Below are 17,938 nucleotides of genomic sequence, written 5' to 3' on the forward strand. Positions count from 1 at the left end.
CATGTGGACATTTTGTTGGGTAGCGACTACGTCCGCATTCACAGGAGAGAAGGTATTAGATAAGCATGGAAATATAATTGCAATATCCACAATATTCGGGTGGGTGGTCACCTCAATTGCAGCTAAACAAGAATCAAATACAGCATCTCTGTTATCAACGATAGAAATAAATACATCACGATTTTATTCAGTAGAACGTCGACTTCAGAAAGATAAAAGGTTAAAGGAAGAGTACACCAAGTTCATGCGCGAATACATTGCTTTGGGACACATGCGCATCCTTGATGAGTCAGAGAAGACGAGTGCACCTAAAGAACACATGTTCTATATGCCTCACCATCCGGTTATTGGTACGAAATTGTGAATTGTATTTGATGGATCTTATAAAGATAAGAGTGGCAGATCACTAAACGATGAGTTACTAGTGGGCCCAAGTATTCAGTGTAACCTAATGGATGTGTGTTTACGCTTTCGACTTTATAAGTTTGTTTTTTGCGCAGACATCATTAAAATGTTTAGGCAAATATGGATTTCTGAAAATCACCGAAATTATCAACGAATTGTATAGAGAGAAAACCCAACTGAAGAGCTGCAACATTACCAGCTTTGTACTGTAACCTATGGGACAGCCTGTGCACCGTTTTTAGCTGTACGTGTGTTAGAACAACTTGCCATCGATTTAAAGCATAAATATCCAACAGCTGCCAAGATTCAATTGGAAGATTTCTATGTGGACGATGTCCTGACCGGAGCAAACACGGAAGATCAACTTATACGTAACAAGGATGAACTTATTCAACTATTAGGTAGCGCACAGCTGGAGCTTGGGAAATGGGTATCCAATACCCACGGAATCGGCTCTTTAGAAGAAGCAGCAGCGACAAGTGTGACTGGAGATGCCTCCTCCGTCAAGGTATTAGGTATACATTGGGAACCAAAGTCTGAAATCTTCACATATGGTATAAGGTTGAGCGAATGCAAAGAAAGAAAGTATTATCAGACGTATCACGCATATTTGACCCGCTTGGTCTACTGGCGCAGGTCATTGTTCAATTCAAAATCCTTTTCCAAGAGCTCTGTCTTCTCAATCTAGATTGGGATTCACCGCTTCCAACTAAGCTGGCAGACCGATGGCGTAAGTATCGCGAAGACACTATCAACATAAGGCAGTTAAAGATACAGCGTCATATTGGGTATGTCGGCAAACGAATAGAGTTACACGCCTTCTCAGACGCCTCAATAAAAGCATACGCAGCAGTCGTATACTCTCGGATCGTGAACCAGGATGGCAGCATAGAGGTTTCACTGATTGCAGTGAAATCACGGGTCGCTCCACTTAAGCAGCAATTGCTCCCTCGTTTGGAATTATGTGGCGCACTTCTGCTAAGTCGGCTGATCGCATCAATTAAATTAGCTTGGAAGGATCTAGAAAGCACCGTATATGCTTGGTGTGATTCGACAATTGTGTTGGCATGGTTGAACCACTTGCCAGCTAGTTAAAAGACGTTCATTGGCAATCGTACTGCCGAAATATTGGAAGTAACACCAAGGGACTCGTGGCGCCATGTTAATACCAAGCAGAACCCCGCAGACTGCGCTTCTAGAGGATTGCTGGCTGACGACTTACTCCCGTTTACTCTCTGGTGGAAGGGTCCCGACTGGCTGGCTGAGACACATCTTAACTTAGGTAACGAAGATGATATACAAATCTCTAACTTAATTTCAGCTTTACACTTGAAGCTGGCAACAGACCTTAGCGGACGTTGACGATACTATGCGCAGTACGTTCAAGTGGCCCCCTACGACACCAGGACATAGCCTGTTACGCGCGAGCCCAAGCAGATAACTGCACACTTCCCACCCGACCGACCGAGGGGTGCAGCCGTATAACGCACGGCACGAATCGCGTGGACAAATACACAATAGAAAAAACAGACAAACAAATAATACTACAGCTATCTATTAACTAAATGGGATAGGATAGATGTTTTAAGCATATTAATAGAAAACTCTGAGCCGATTACAGGGAATAGAAGGTTGTAAACAGAGCAGAGGACCCTAAAAGGTTCATGCATAGCATAGTTAGAAGAACAACGACTAAGGGATAAAGGTATCAAAGGATGTCTACTCCGTCTACATGGTACCGACAGATTCACCTGAGCTTATAACTCAGGCGAGTCGATATCACCAATTAGGAGCTTGTGCATAAAAATGACACCAAGCATAATTCTACGATTAGTTAGGGATGGAAGGTTAATCAAGAGAAGTCTACTAGAATACGAAGGCAAATTGACATTGCGATCCCAGCTTAAGGCACGAAGAGCAAATAGCAAGAACTGCTTTTGAACGGATTCAAGTCTAATCTGGTGCGACTCATATTGAGGTGACTAAATGCAAGATCCATACTCTAAAATAGGACGGACAAGCGAAGTAAAAAGAACTTTAGTTGTATAGGGGTCATCAAATTCTTTTGACCATCTTTTAATGAAACCCAGGACACTCATGGCCTTTGCGACCGTGGTGGAAATATGGGTGTTAAAATTTAACTTATGGTCCATAAGTACGCCCAAATCATTCATATTATTTAGACGTTCTAGAGGGCTATTGTTTAGAAAATAAGTGACCAGTTGAGGAGAGTTACGGAAAAAAGTCATTACCTTACATTTGGTAGTGGTAGTAGATTTAGTAGATTAAATTGGCACCAGGATTGAAAGTTTTTAAGATCAGCTTGTAGCCGACTAAATGAATCTGTATCTTTATGAGTAAGACAAAGTTTGACATCGTCAGCATACATAGGTATTACATAAGCACACGCGAATGAACAATGACTGATGGAAGATCGTTAATAAATAGTGTGAAGAGCAGAGGGCCAAGATGACTACCTTGAGGTACACCAGAAGTCACAGGAATGGAAGCGGAAAAAGAAGACTAAAAAAGTACATCCTGTTTTCTATTTGTTAAATATTCTCGAACCCAAGAAAGGAAAAGCGGTGGAAACCCAATGTCGCTCAGCTTAGAAAGTAATAGGGTATGATTAACGGAATCAAAGGCTTTGCTAAAGTCAGTATATATTACATCAGTTTGCTTACCATTTTTGAACTTCTTGATAATTATTGATGTAAATTCTAAAAGGTTAGTGGTTGTAGATCTACGTTATAATTTTCTCAGAAGCTTTCAGAATAGCGGACAATTTTGAGATACCCCTATAGTTAGAGGCTTCGGACTTTTTGCCATTTTTATGCAGAGGAATGATATACGACTCCTTCCAAATAGATGGAAAAGAGGAAGATTCGACAGACAATAGAAACAATTTTAAAATGGGTTTACATAATGCGTTTGCACAGAACCTGAGTACGCATCCAGGAAGACCATCTGGCCCCGGAGAATAATTAGGTTTAACTAGTTTAAGTTCGCTAAGAAGAGAACTTTCATCAATCACTGGATTGAAAATGCAATTAGGCTTTTCTAAATGATAAGGATACGGACTTGCTCGATATTCCGTTGAGGAATAGGTTGTTTTGAAAAAATTCGCAAACATATCGGCAATTGCCTGATCAGTGCTCGCTTTTTTATTTTGAAAAGACAAAAAAGATGGGTGCACAGAGGTCTTACGTTTAGAATTAACAAAGTTATAAAATTGTTTAGGGTCAGAAGAAAACTGAAGCTTAGACCGCTGAAGATAATTCTTATAGCATTGTGTATTAAGCATCATGAACTTTGAACGAGCGACTGTATACAGAGCATAATCTGATGAACGACGTGTTTTTTGAAACTTCTTATAATACCGTGTCTTCACATTTTTCAAATTGGATAACTCACGAGAGAACCAGGGAGGTTTGTTAAGCCGCTCCAGCCTACCAAGAGGCACAAAAAGTGAATTCAGAGTATCATAGAAAAAACGAACAGCTGAGTTCATATCTCTACAATTGTACAGATAAGACCAATCGGTAGTAGCAATGTTTTCATTAAGGCTGGCAAAGTCAGTCTTACGAAAGCACCTAGTTAGAGGTAACTCATTTGAACCAAGTAATGGTGAAAGCAAGGGCAAATCAATTTTTAAATTTAATATAGGATGAAATTTGTCTTCTGGAAGAACAAATGGTTCGATCCTAGAAACCTCACAATAAGGAGAATCCAATACAAAAAAAGATCTAACGATTTTCCATTAGAATTTAAGACAGGATTGACTTCGGATAAAGATAAGCCTAGAAGGCCATCAATGAAGTCATGTGACAAAGAGGGCAGCAACGTGGTAGATTCATCTGTTAGTGACCATGCTAAAGCGGGTAAATTAAAATCACCTACAACTATGAGCAAGTCTTGACTGGAAACTAAGGAGGAGACAAACTGAATTGCCTCTAAATGATTTAAATATACCACCATGTCTGATAATGGTGGAATATAGGAACAAGTAATGAAAGCATTAAAAGATTTAAAATTTACTTTAACACCGACAAACTCAATCTCCTGGGTACTAGAAAATTGAATCATTTCAGATGATAAAGCAGCATCAACAGCTATCAGAACGCCACCACCTATGCGAGAAATCTGGTATAGAAATGTTTGAGGAAAAAACCGATGCATCAGCAATATCAGGTTTTAGCCACGTCTCTGTAAAAGCTAGAATGTTATGTTCAAAAGAAAGACTACATAGAGATTAGAAAGTTAAGATTTCAGTCCTCTAACGTTCTGGTAACCCAGGTTAAGGGACGAAGCTAGTTTTTTGACACACCGGCAGATGCTGATGTGGCAGGAATAGTATTAGTTGTTGTTGTTGGCAAGCGAATCGGTTTCCGATTTTTCTTTTTCACAGTATATTCCTTAACTAGTATATGTTTTGGCCAAAAATCTTCTCTACATATAGTGTCGAAGATATTGGCAGAAACACTAATTTTAAAGGACGAAATGTCCCGAGAGTAAGAAAATTTAAACTTCTCCACCCCAATATTCGAGACGTTAACTTTCTTCCGAATATAGGCTATTCCATCATCAGATGTGTCAACAGGGTCTAGCGTAGAAACAAATATATGTTTCTTTGGTGGTATGCCAACGAGAGGCCGCGTTCCCGAAGCGTCAGCCGCAGCAGTAACGTTGGACAAGTCACCCACTGCAGCAGTCAAAACTTGTTTACGGGGCCCTCGATACTTTTAGAACTATCGGCAATTTCCATTGGAATGGGTAATTGCCCGGACACATCGGACACTACAATAGGCATCGTTTTTAAGAGATCATTCCCAGGTGATACCGGTAATTCCTTACTAATAGCATTCACAACCGGGCTCTTAAACGAAATCAATTGCTGTACATTAGGAGTGGACGGTGCATGAGACCGGTCGGGGACGATAAGAGACGCTGGCGGATCTACAGATGCAGAAACACCCCAAGGACTGGTCCTTTTACGTTTCGGAGACTCATTCATAAGCGATAAACTTCTGAACTGAGTCTCCACCGCAGTAAACTCCGCTTGCAGTTTATTAAAACCTGCCCTTAAAGTGTCAAAACTATCTCTAGTCCCCCTCATGAAAGAGCGCATCTCATTCTCGACCTCACGACAAGCATCACATCCATATTTTAAGCCACCACCTTTAGCAATAGACTCCTTGATTCTGCCTGTGTAACCTGCACACTTAACGTGAACCGCATTGTCACACAACCAACAAAGAATATAATCGTCGGAATCATCCGCATTAGTGGCAACTATGCAATTATTTTTTGAGACAACCATTTTATCAAAAAGTTTAATTAGTTAAAAAAGGAAATACAAAAAATAAAAAATAAAAATTCTAAGGGTAAAAATTCTGTGTATAAGAATATACTGACCAGTTCTGACACAAGGGTTAATGTGCAGAGTAAGCCTTCACAACTAAAGAATAAAAAGAGATGAAAGCACAAAAAACAAAAACACGTATCACAGAGTCGCGGGTAGGCAAAAGACGAGAGCGCAAATCAATCAAGAATAGGAAAGAGCGGGAGAGCGCGTCAAATTGAACAAATGCAACAACAATTTGTACGCAAGAGCGCGAGAGTTAGTTAAAACGGTAAAGACACAAACGCAAAAGAGATAAGCAAAACAACAACACCGCTAATGCAAGTATTGTTGTAAGTTTTGATTTTATTTAAATTTAAACAAAAGCGACAGCAAGAATTCGCGAAATGAAAATAAAATTCGGATGTTGAAATTATTATTAATTAAACCGATAATGAATTTAAGAAATTTGTAAAAGTATTTAATCGCGAGAAAAAAATAAAAATTGATAAGCGCAAAAAAAACACGTCCGTCCTCTGCAACGAGTGAAAGTGTTTTAGCACTGATACATTTTTGGCTGCTCTTGGACGTTTCATTTCACGGCGAGGCAAATGTGTGACGATGTTCAGCGACAATGGACGAAATTTCGTGGGAGCCAAAAGAAGTCTTAACGAAATGGAACAATTAGTTCAATCCCAGCTGCACAATAACAAGATAGCAGAGGCGTTATCGATTGAAGGCATCAACTGGAAGTTCGTACCGCCACATGCGCCTCAATGGGGAGGCAAATGGGAATCGGGTGTGCGCTCTGTGAAGCTTCATTTACACCGAGTAATCGGCCACGCCGTTCTTACATTCGAACAAATGCGTACGTTGTTAACACAGGTGGAAGCGGTGATCAACTCAAGACCTCTTTGTGCCACTTCCGATACAGACGTTGGATATCTTTCGCACGCTCACCTGCTGATGGGTCGTCCTTACACCACAGTGCCAGATGGAGATTTGAACCAAGTGCCGGCAAACCGATTGGATTACTGGCAGCAATCTCAAGCCATGTTGCAAGGCTTTTGGAAAAGGTGGCATCTTGAGTACCTTACGTCGTTGCATCAAAGGCCAAAATGGTTAATGAAATCGGCAAACCCGAAGCCTGATGATCTCGTACTAGTAAAGGATTCTCATACTCCTCCGGCTTCATGGATCCTGGCCCGCATTATCCAGACGATTCTTGGCCCAGACGGTCTAGTACGAGCCCTTAAGTTAAAGACAGCTACAGGAGAGATGACCCGTCCCATAACCAAGGTTTCAGAAACATTGTTTCAGGGCCCGGCGGTATGTTGAGGAACGGTTGCTGAATTCTTAAACTTAAATTTATTTGAATGTAAACGATCTTTGTATTTTATTATTTTTAACTTTAAGTTGCATGGTCACCGTTTTTGCTGATGCAATAGGTAGCGTGTGGTGAAAACGAAAAATGTAAGTTGAGTTAGTTATTGGTCAACAGAGACCATCACAGGGAATAAAACAAAAACCTATTTTTTAATACAAAACGAACCAGCAAAGTTAATTTATGTATCATCACACATGTGTATGCGGCGAATATCAACGTATTATTTCAGCGCACACTTTTACTAAAATAATTTTAATTTCACTTATGATTGACCTTTAGTTATCAGCAATTGATTCTGTAGGCCAATTTTCACGTGTCATTTTTTTTTGTGTAATTGGTTTTGCCATGTAAACGATTATCAACAATTGATTCCGTTCCAATTACCACTTACCAATGCACTTAAGACACAGCTAATTTTTTTTTTGGTTTTCAATGCACTTTACTTACGAAACAAAATAATAATAGTTCTCAATGTGAACATAAGTAGATCCATTCCTGACCCAGCTGCGACAATTACCATCGGGAGCTAGATGGTTTGAATGAGGGTGTGTGAGATGTGTGTATTTAATTTTTTCCATTCAAATGTTAAAACAGAAGTGTCTTTTTATTAATAAGGGTTTTGGGTCTCTACATTTTGTCTGTATTTGTGTGTCTGTTACAATCGAATTAATGCATGTGTGTATGTATGTTATATGTATGTATGTTTTATGTATGTATGTTTTATATATGTATGATTATCATATATAAATCATAAATCGTTCTGGGAACAGGAATGAGTCGATGCCACGTGTTCTTTCCTGGGTCTCGTTTCCCAATTTAGTGACCAGGGTATTGGGTTGGTAACTAGCGCGATCAAAAGAGAAAACAAAAGAATAGAGAGCACCAACACCACGCAAACAAAAACAAAATGTGAACTGTAAATTCAGAGCGCGGGTTGCAGCAAGGAATAGAAACAAATCAAGAACTAAGCAGCACAACAACAAAATAATAATTTCGTTTTTTAATGTTTTAATGTTCATCAAAATGTAAATGTAAATATAACTTTAAACTTCGCAATGAATATGGCAATGATAAAAATTGTTTGAGATAATTTAATTTAATGTGAATGTTATAAATTTAAGTGCTCAAAAGAAGAAAAAAATAGTTGAGCGAGAGCGAAAAAAAAAACACGACCGACTTCGATGAGTGACAATAATGTATGTGACAATCATGTTTTGTTGTTATACTTATTAATACTTGTTTCAGCTTGCTAACTGTGGTAATATCATACCACTGTCAATTGAATTTTGAAAAGTTTTATATTCATATCTTGAGCCATTTTTATACCCTTGCAAAAAGGGTATATTAATTGTGTTCAGAAGTGTGAAACGCATAGAACTAACCATCTCCGACAATACAAAGTATATACAGTGGCGGACACGAATTAAAGTCGTTTTTTTTTTTTTTTTTAGTTCTAATTTTCTCGGCTCCTAAATAACTTAATCGAATCATTTTTTCTGTAATTTGTTGGTTATTGTGTTCAGATTATGAACCGTAAAAATGGTCTTCATAGTTTAATATAAATCGGTTCAGCCACTACACACACAGACCCAACGTATGCACACACACCCATGTGTATGTGTATTACTTAGGGAATGATGGAAGAAGAAAAGTAGTAAAAAGAGTTATTATACCCTTGCAAAAGGGTATATTAATTTTGTTCAGAAGTGTGCAACGCATAGAACGAAGCATCTCCGACCATACAAAGTATATATATTCTTGATCAGCACGACGAGACAAGTTCAAATAGCCATGTCCGTCCGTCCGTCCGTCCGTCTGGATCAACGCAAACTCCTCCTAGACCGTAAGAGCTACTAAGAGCTAAGAGCTGAAATTTTGCACGTAGGCTTGTATATACTGCAGGGGTTGTATATCTCGGATTCAGCCGGATCGGACCACTATATCATATAGCTCCAATACAAACCCCAAAGTCACGAACAGTGACTTTTCTCAATAACTTCGTTAATTTCTGTGATATTATCGTGAAACCTAATATTAGAGAGTTTATTACGCCTGTAAACTACTGTGCCAAATTTGATCAAGATCGGATGACTATATCATACAGCTCCCATAGGAACGATCGGTCGCAAACAGTGCCTTTGTAAATAGCTTCGTTACTTTTAACTCGATTGCTTTAAAATTTAACATTTGTTAGTTTAATATATCTGTTAATGATTGTGCCAAATCCACACACCTTGATAAGGGTTACGACTAACCTGAAAGCTTTGCACATCCTTAGAAATCGGTAATTATTGAGAACCTTGTCATCACGTAAGCCCCTTTGTGTTTTGGGATTAGCTTTTTGACACTATATCTTATAGCTCCCATACAAACCCGAAAGTCACGAACAGTGACTTTTCTCAATAACTTTGTTATTTCCTGTGAAATTATTGTGAAACTTAATATTAGAGAGTTTATTACGCTTATACACGACTGTGCCAAATTTGATCGGATGACTATATCATAAAGCTCCAATAGGAACGATAGGTTGCAAACAGTGACTTTTGTAAATAACTTCGTTACTTTTAACGCGATTGCTTTCAATTTAAACAGTTGTTAGTTTAATATATATGTTAATGACTGTGCTAAATCTGATCAAGATCGGGCGACTATATCATATAGCTCCCATAGGAACGATCGGTCGAAAACAGTGATTTTTGTAAATAACTTCGTTACTTTTAACGCGATCAAATTAAACATTTGTTAGTTTCATATATCTGTTAATGACTGTGCCAAATTTTATCAAGATCGGGCGACTAAATCATGTAGCTCCCATAGAAACGATCGGTCGAAAACTACGACTAAGCTGAAAGCCTTGCACATCCTTAGAAATCGGTAATTTTTGAAAACCTTGTCATCACGTAAGCCCCTTTGTGTTTTGGGATTAGCTTTTTTGACGCTGCTATAGTTGAATCAAAGTAAACATTTGTTAGATTGATATATCTGGTAATGCCTGTGCCGAATTTGATAAAAATCGTGTGGAGGTGCCTTGAGTAAAACTTGCAGCTCAAAAGGAAAAAAAAGGAAAAAAAAGAAAGGAAGGCAGCATTTAAAAGACCCGCGAATGCACTGCTTGATTGCAGAAAGAAAGTTCACCACAGTACATTTCTTTTTCCCATTATGCCAATAGCGGATAATGTCACTTTGACAATTGACTTCGGGTCTAAACGAAGATCAAAGCTAGGCATAGAGCATAGGCGAACTATCTTGATAAATTCTTTTCAAATTGGCAACCGAGCGGAACAGTCCTTTGCAGGAAGTGAAAAAAATTAATATTTCTTTTTTTTTTGTTGTTAAAATAACCCAAGTAAATTTTAAATCCGAGTAAATACAAGCCATCCTTCATGGGCTTGAATCAAAAAAAAAAAAGAAACCATTGATGTTGGTGTTCTCTATTTAAAGATATATTTCTTGAGTAAGTGCTAATTTTTCTTTGAATCATTAAAATTGTCATTTTTGCAAATAAAATTTTGCACGCAGATTTTCAAAGTCTCGGTATGTTCGTTCATGATGGAAAAGAAAAAAAGAAATTAAAATGTATTGCTTTGATTAAGAAGAAGGTAATTATACAGCTCTAAAGAAAGGAAAAAAACGCATTAACGACATTCATATTTTATCATGTATGTGTATATAATTTTCTTTGTTAGACAAACGTAAAGCCCAAATTTTGGCGTCAATGATTGCCAAAGCCAGAATTCCAAGACATTTATGTATGTTGGATAGTGCAAGCAGCGAAGAAGTTATTCACCAAAGGGGACGAAGCAATTACATTGGCGACCATCTGATCAGTCAAATTTCGATACGACACGCGGCAAGCGGTGAAAAGTGAAAACAGCGAAAATACGCAGCCCAAAGAATAAATTGTATCCGAGTTAAAAAGTGAAAAAGTCTAGCCAGAGTGAAAATCAAGTAAAAAAAAAAGTAAAGCCAGAAAGCCGTAGTGAAAACGAAAATTTTTAACTTCTTCTTTTGTTTAAACCTAGGTAATATACTATAATCGAAAGCTAGTTAGTGTACAAGTAATAAATTTGTAATAAGAAAAAAAGCAAAAAGGAGTTAAGCAAGTGAAAAAAAAAGGCATACAAAGAAGGAAACGCAAAGCAACATTTCGAGCCATTGTGCAAAACCAAAATTTTTTTTTAGTCGCGAGGTAACATACACTAAAAATAAAAAAATTATGAGCAAAAACAAAAAAATGAAAAAAAAGAAATCTAATGCAAAATTGAAAGGTCAAAAAAAAAAATCTATAACAGAGGGAAGAAAGTGAAAATATAAAAGAAAAAAAAAATTTTAAACAACAAGCATGAGCAATTGCTTTATTTGGTAACGAAACGAAAAAAATGTGAACACAATTAATACAAAAAAAAAAAAATTAAATTAAATCTATAGCCTCTACAGCAATTCCTCGAAGGCCTTCGTCGGACGCTACAAGGGTGAGTTTTTTCTACTACATTTTTTTGTTACCAAAATATAAAGCGAAGTCGGAGACGTTAAGCAAGAGTATTCAATGCAAAGACAAAAGGGAAAACAATTGTCGTTGCTTATCTCCACTCCGTTTGCCCCTCTATATATTTTTATATGCTTCTAATGTGTTTCAAATAAAATCATGCGTAAAGAAAAGAAAAAGGAGAATGCACTGAAAAGTGAAAAGTAAAAAAAAAAAAAAAAAAGAGAAAAAAAGGCAAGAAAGAATAAATATGCATAATTGTTTTTTTAAAACATTTTGTATGTGAAGAGTTAAAAAAATTGAACGGTTAATTTTTATACGCTGCATATGTAAGCGTTGCGTTTTGCTTTTGCACAGTGGGTCGAAGTTTTAAAAAAAAAAAAAAAAGAGAATTTAATGTTCATGAAATTATGCCGAGTATTTAGAATATTTTTTTTGGATATTGATTTAATTATCTTTGAATATAAATCGATATGCGTTAAAGTTTCGAGCTATATATGTTATTTTAGTAATTACAAATTAATTTGTTGATCATTTATGAAATTGTAAATTTTCTTATATAGGTATATATTATGGAATGGTTTTGGTTTTTTTTTGTGAGTTAACTTTGTTCTCAGAATACTACAGAATGAAACATTAGATTCTAAGAAATGAATGATTGTGAGAATACGTTAATTTAAGTGAATAATAATGATTTTTATAATGAGGTAATTTTCTGAACTTTCTTTGTGGGCAATCTAATGTGAATAAGGATGTTTGTTCTGGGATTTTCCCCTAGCGCTGAAAGGAAAATCATGGTAGGGTGGGGTAGAGAGCGCGGCTGTATATTTACAGCCTCCTATACAGCCCAACACTAGGACTATTTTCTTCTATTCTTCTCTCTCTTTTCTATTTTGAGTTTCAGCACAGGGACTTTATTTAAAGTTGCTGACGTGTGAGTGGGTGAAACACATTCATCAAAGAACCACCCCAGCCGATTGTCTTGCTAGCCGCATTAAGAGTCCCGCAGATGAATCGTGTTAACACCAAGATAGGCCTCACACAATAACGTATATTTGCCGTATGCAATGGTTGGTAAGCCTTTGTGGTGTCGTGGTTATAGATATTTAGTTACAGAAATTTTGCCGCCCAATAATGGGGCACATTCTAATTAGATACAATAATTTTTGCTGCCCATCGGCTACGTGAAGGCTTTGTACGTTACAGTAATTTTTGGCGCCCAACATGAGGGGCTCGATTCTAATTTGATAATTATCTCCTTCGGGTTTTCTCAGGTAGATAATTCATTTGGTAGATTGACCCCTTTCTCTTCTTTTTAATTTCTTTGTGCATTCTAATCTTTTATTCTATACTATCAACAATTAAAATCGTAAAGTTAACTATTATTGGAATTACCATCTCCGGCGATGCCCAGAGATCTGGTGCGGATATTCAACTAGGTTACTAATTGTTCCGAATATTTTAAAGCTAACTGTCAACATGAACCCAAGTCAAACAATAACTGTCAAAACAGCAGAAACTACTAACTTTTGGCATGTGACCGAGAGCTAGACTCTGGTTTGAAAAGTGTTGAGTAGACGAAGGCATGATGGTAGCCTAGACTCTGTAGCTCTTGCTTTAATAGAATACGCATTACCTGGAATTATGATTGTGACAAATGGCTGAAACATCATCCAAGGATACTGCAACCGCTAGTATTATTGTAAAGAGTACATTAGACTAGTCAGTCTAGTTTTGTTATCCCTTTTAGTATAGCCCGTAGCGAAGGTTAATTGTGGGTGGTCAGGACATTGGTGAGAACATTAATGGTTTAATCAGCCAACCCCAGATCTTAATTCTTCATCTCTATTCTATTTTGAGTTTCAGCACAGGGACTTTATTTAAAGTTGCTGACGTGTGAGTGGGTGAAACACATTCATCAAAGAAGCACCCCAGCCGATTGTCTTGCTAGCCGCATTAAGAGTCCCGCAGATGAATCGTGTTAACACCAAGATAGGCCTCACACAATAACGTATAGTTCCCGAATGCAATGGTTGGTAAGCCTTTGTGGTGTCGTGGTTATAGATATTTAGTTACAGAAATTTTTGCTGCCCCCAACCATGAGGCACATTCTAATTAGATACAATAATTTTTGCTGCCCATCGGCTACGTGAAGGCTTTGTACGTTACAGTAATTTTTGGCGCCCAACGTGAGGGGCCCGATTCTAATTTGATAATTATCTCCTTAAGGTTTTCTCAGGTAGATAATTCATTGGTAGATTGACCCCTTTTCTTCTTTTAATTTCTTTGTGCATTCTAAATTTTTATTCTATACTATCAACAATTAAAATCGTAAAGTTAACTATTATTGGAATTACCGTCTCCGGCGATGCCCAGAGATCTGGTCCGGATATTCAACTAGGTTACTAATTGTTCCGAATACTTTAAAGCTAATTGTCAACATGAGCCCAAGTCAAACAATAACTGTCAAAACAGCAGAAACTACTAACTTTTGGCATGTGCCCGAGAGCTAGACTCTGTTTTGCAAAGTGTTGAGTAGACGAAGGCATGATGGTAGCCTTAGACTCTGTACCTCTTGCTTTAATAGAATACGCATTACCTGGAATTATGATTGTGACAAATGGCTGAAACATCATCCAAGGATAATGCAACCGCTAGTATTATTGTAAAGAGTACGTAGACTAGTCAGTCTAGTTTTGTTATCCCTTTTAGTATAGCCCGTAGCAGCTTAATTGTGAGTGGTCAGGACATTGGTGAGAACATTAATGGTTTAATCAGCCAACCCCAGATCATAATAGGTAACGATAAATTCATTTATGTAGGTGCAACTCAAATAAAAGAGGGAAGATGTTTTTTTTTTGAGAATGGAACTATGGGATGTAGAGTCAAGTGACCCTAACCCAACCGCTTAAAAAGAAAGACGCTACCCAAAATATGAGTGTACTTATGTAAATTTCTATTTCCTGTTGCTAAGAAAATAGCAGAGAAATTAGCAGCAGATGTCCCTAACGCAGATTTCAAGAGTAGTCCCTAGTGATAAAGTAAATTATTACATCTGAATTCACTTAGAGTAACCCGAAAAGAAAAATTATTCAAAATTATTATACCCTTTTTGCAAAAAAAAAAAAAAAAAATAAGAATTTGATTAACATTTGGTTGAATTGATAACGCTATCAAATATTTAAAAATGTCAGTGGTACACAGTGATAGAGAGTACGAGGAGGCACCACGATCATCCTCATCACAAGTGTGTAGCATTTGTTCACAAGTTATTTCAGACGTACACGAAAGGGCAACGACAAAGTGTATGCACTCATTTCATAGAAATTGTATAATTACTTATGTTTCGACAAATCAAGAGTGTCCGGTATGCAAGTCTTTATGCCACCTTAGAGATGTACGAGTTAGAACTGAGTTATCAGCCAGTCAAACAAGCAGTTCCTAAAGTCCATAATACGCGACAGCAGAGGCAAGCACACCTTTTATCTGGTCCAGAACAGTCAGCCATACCTGATGACACTAGTCCGCAAAATACGGTGATGAATTCATCAGAAGAGGTAGAACCACTACGAAAAGCGAAAAGACAGGGAAGACCTCCTAAGCGAAGAGTACAACGCGCTCAACCAGAAAATTTTGAGAGACATCAGACAAGAGTCAACGCCACAGCTAGTACATCGGCACCAGCGGTCGACTACGAAAGATTGTTTGAAAGAATAGAGAATCTTATAAATCAGAAGTTTGAGAGTTTGCAGACGAATGAAGCAGCAGCCAGCATACAAGAAGTAAATACGCAGGCTAGAGCACAATCTTCACCCAGAAATTCGCCGATTTCTACATCAAGTATTAGGAGCGAAAAGGTTACACAGATTATCCAGAGTTGGGGTATAAAGTTCGAGGGATCACAAAAAGGCAGTACCGTGCAAGAATTCTTGTACAGAGTGCGTGCATTAACTATGGATAGTTTAGATGGAGACTTTTCAGTAGTCTGTAAGAACCTACATATTCTCCTAACTGGAAAAGCCCGAGATTGGTATTGGAGATACCGTAAAGAGATCACGCAAGTAGAATGGACAGATTTTTGTGACAAACTCAAAAGACAATATCGTGATAACAAGGATGATGATTTAATTTTTGAAGAAATAAGAAGTAGGAAGCAAAAGATTGGAGAATCATTTGATAATTTTTATGAGGATGTAATATCCATTGTTAGTAGGCTTTCGGTTCCATTGGAAGAGGATAGACTAGTGCAGCAGTTGCAGCGTAACCTGATACCGGAAGTGCGTGAAGCATTGTTATATATATCAGTTGTTTCGGTGTCACATCTACGACAGTTAGTACAAAGAAGAGAAAATCTATTGGGAGAGACACTAATTAAGCGTCCGATCAAGAGTGTAAATTTTTCTAAACCCGTTTACAAATCCGTAGCTGCAGCTACTAGACGCCACAGAACAGTCAGAAGACGAGTTGTCGGTGAAAGAGGTAGATGCAGTTCAGCGAGTGGCGAATTCTTTGGTTTGTTGGAACTGTGACGTAGAAGGACATCGCTGGGACATGTGCCTAGAAGATCGGATTATCTTTTGTTACGGCTGCGGAACAAAAGGAGTATACAAGCCGCAGTGCATAAAATGTTCAAATCGGACGGAAAACTATCGGAAGGGACCACCGTATGGCAACAAGCGGACGGACCCTTAGTAAATGTTGCTCACAAAAGATTAAATCGTAATTACACTGAACAAGAAAAGCAAGAAAACATTTCAGAGTTACAAACAAATAGAAAGAATATTAAGTTACATCCAATTAAACCATACCACATACGTTTAAAAGAATATGCAAGAGTCCGCGAAAGAATATTTTCTGATGATAGTAATGTCGCATGCGTCAAGAGAGCACCAAAGCGCTCAACCTTGCGTATGCGTAACTTTTGGAAAGCTGTACGAAATACCAAAAGAAGGTTAATTTGTTCAGTAATTAATGAAGCCGTAGATGGCCGATTTTATGCTTCAATTTCATTTTTACAATTTTTAGAATTAGGCTTATTAGACACAGGGGCAAATATTAGTTGCATTGGAGCAGACCTGGCTAAAATAGACTGGTCGCACAATTCAAAATTTCGCAAAATTAATTCGTCAGTAAAAACGGCTGATGGACAGCCACAAACAGTTATTGGATCCATACAACTGAACGTAAAATATAGGGAGCAGATGAAGGACATTAATTTCTTTATAATCCCTTCGATTAAGCATAGGGTAGTATTAGGGACAGATTTTTGGAAAGCTTTCAAATTGGCCCCGGGTGTAATTTCCTCGATTGAAACTTCAAATAGCAACGTGCCTAGATTACCAGAGAAAGACGGTGAGGAAAAGTTTCCGCTGACAGCAGAAGAAGAAAAACGTTTAGGCGGAATCATTAGTCTATTTCCAGACTTTGAAAGGCAAGGCCTCGGAAGAACAAAGCTTCTGCAACATCATATAGAGGTAGGCAATGCCACCCCGATTAAACAGCGATTTTACCCAGTTTCACCGGCGGTTGAAAAAGTTATGTTTCAGGAGATCGATAGAATGTTAGAGCTAGGAGTTATTGAGAAGTCAAATAGTCCTTGGAGTTCGCCCATGCGTTTGGTGATTAAACCGGGAAAAGTTCGTTTATGCTTAGATGCACGACGTATTAACGAGGTTACAAAGAAAGACGCATACCCACTGCCCAGCATCAATGGAATTTTCGCAAGACTACCAAAAGCTAACATCATCTCCAAGATAGATTTGAAGGATGCTTTTTGGCAAATTGGTTTGAGTGAGGAATCAAAAGCAATCACAGCATTTACAGTACCCGGTCGTCCATTGTATCATTTTGTGGTTATGCCATTTGGTTTGTGTAATGCCGCGCAAACAATGTGTAGACTAATGGACGAAATAATACCCCCCTGAATTAAAATATTGTACTTTTGGATACTTAGACGATTTATGTGTAGTATCAGAAAGCTTTGAGGAACATCTTATTGTGTTAGCCAAGCTAGCTGAGCAATTTCGAATGGCGAATGTGACTTTAAATGTGGCAAAGAGCAAATTTTGTGTCACAAAAGTTGCATTTTTAGGATATATAGTAGGCAATGGAGGAATTTCAACTGACACATCAAAAACAGACGCGATTCAGTCATGGCCAATTCCGAAAACAGTTAAACAAGTAAGAGCGTTTATGGGAGTAGTCGGATGGTATAGACGATTTATACCTAACTTTTCAGATATTAGTTTTTCAATCACCGAGCTTCTGTCGTCGAAAAGGAAATTTGTCTGGAACGAGCAAGCTCAGAAATCCTTTGAAA

The 17,938-nt window shown here is 37.8% G+C and overlaps 1 protein-coding gene across 1 annotated transcript; it reads left to right on the forward strand.

The window, feature by feature from the left end:
• Positions 1 to 6,367: 6,367 nt before the first annotated feature.
• LOC137579609 (uncharacterized) lies at positions 6,368 to 7,084 on the forward strand. The gene has a single exon (XM_068293388.1). It carries the CDS (start codon positions 6,368 to 6,370, stop codon positions 7,082 to 7,084), a length of 717 nt encoding a protein of 238 aa, XP_068149489.1.
• The last annotated feature ends 10,854 nt before the right edge of the window (positions 7,085 to 17,938 follow it).

This window comes from Drosophila tropicalis, unplaced genomic scaffold (assembly GCF_018151085.1).
Source record: "Drosophila tropicalis isolate 14030-0801.00 unplaced genomic scaffold, ASM1815108v1 contig_717, whole genome shotgun sequence".
Classification (NCBI taxonomy): Eukaryota; Metazoa; Arthropoda; class Insecta; order Diptera; family Drosophilidae; genus Drosophila; species Drosophila tropicalis.

Excerpts from the sequence above, each read along its gene's own strand:
- LOC137579609 (XM_068293388.1), top strand. The coding sequence starts at position 6,368 with ATGTTCAGCGACAATGGACGAAATTTCGTGGGAGCCAAAAGAAGTCTT.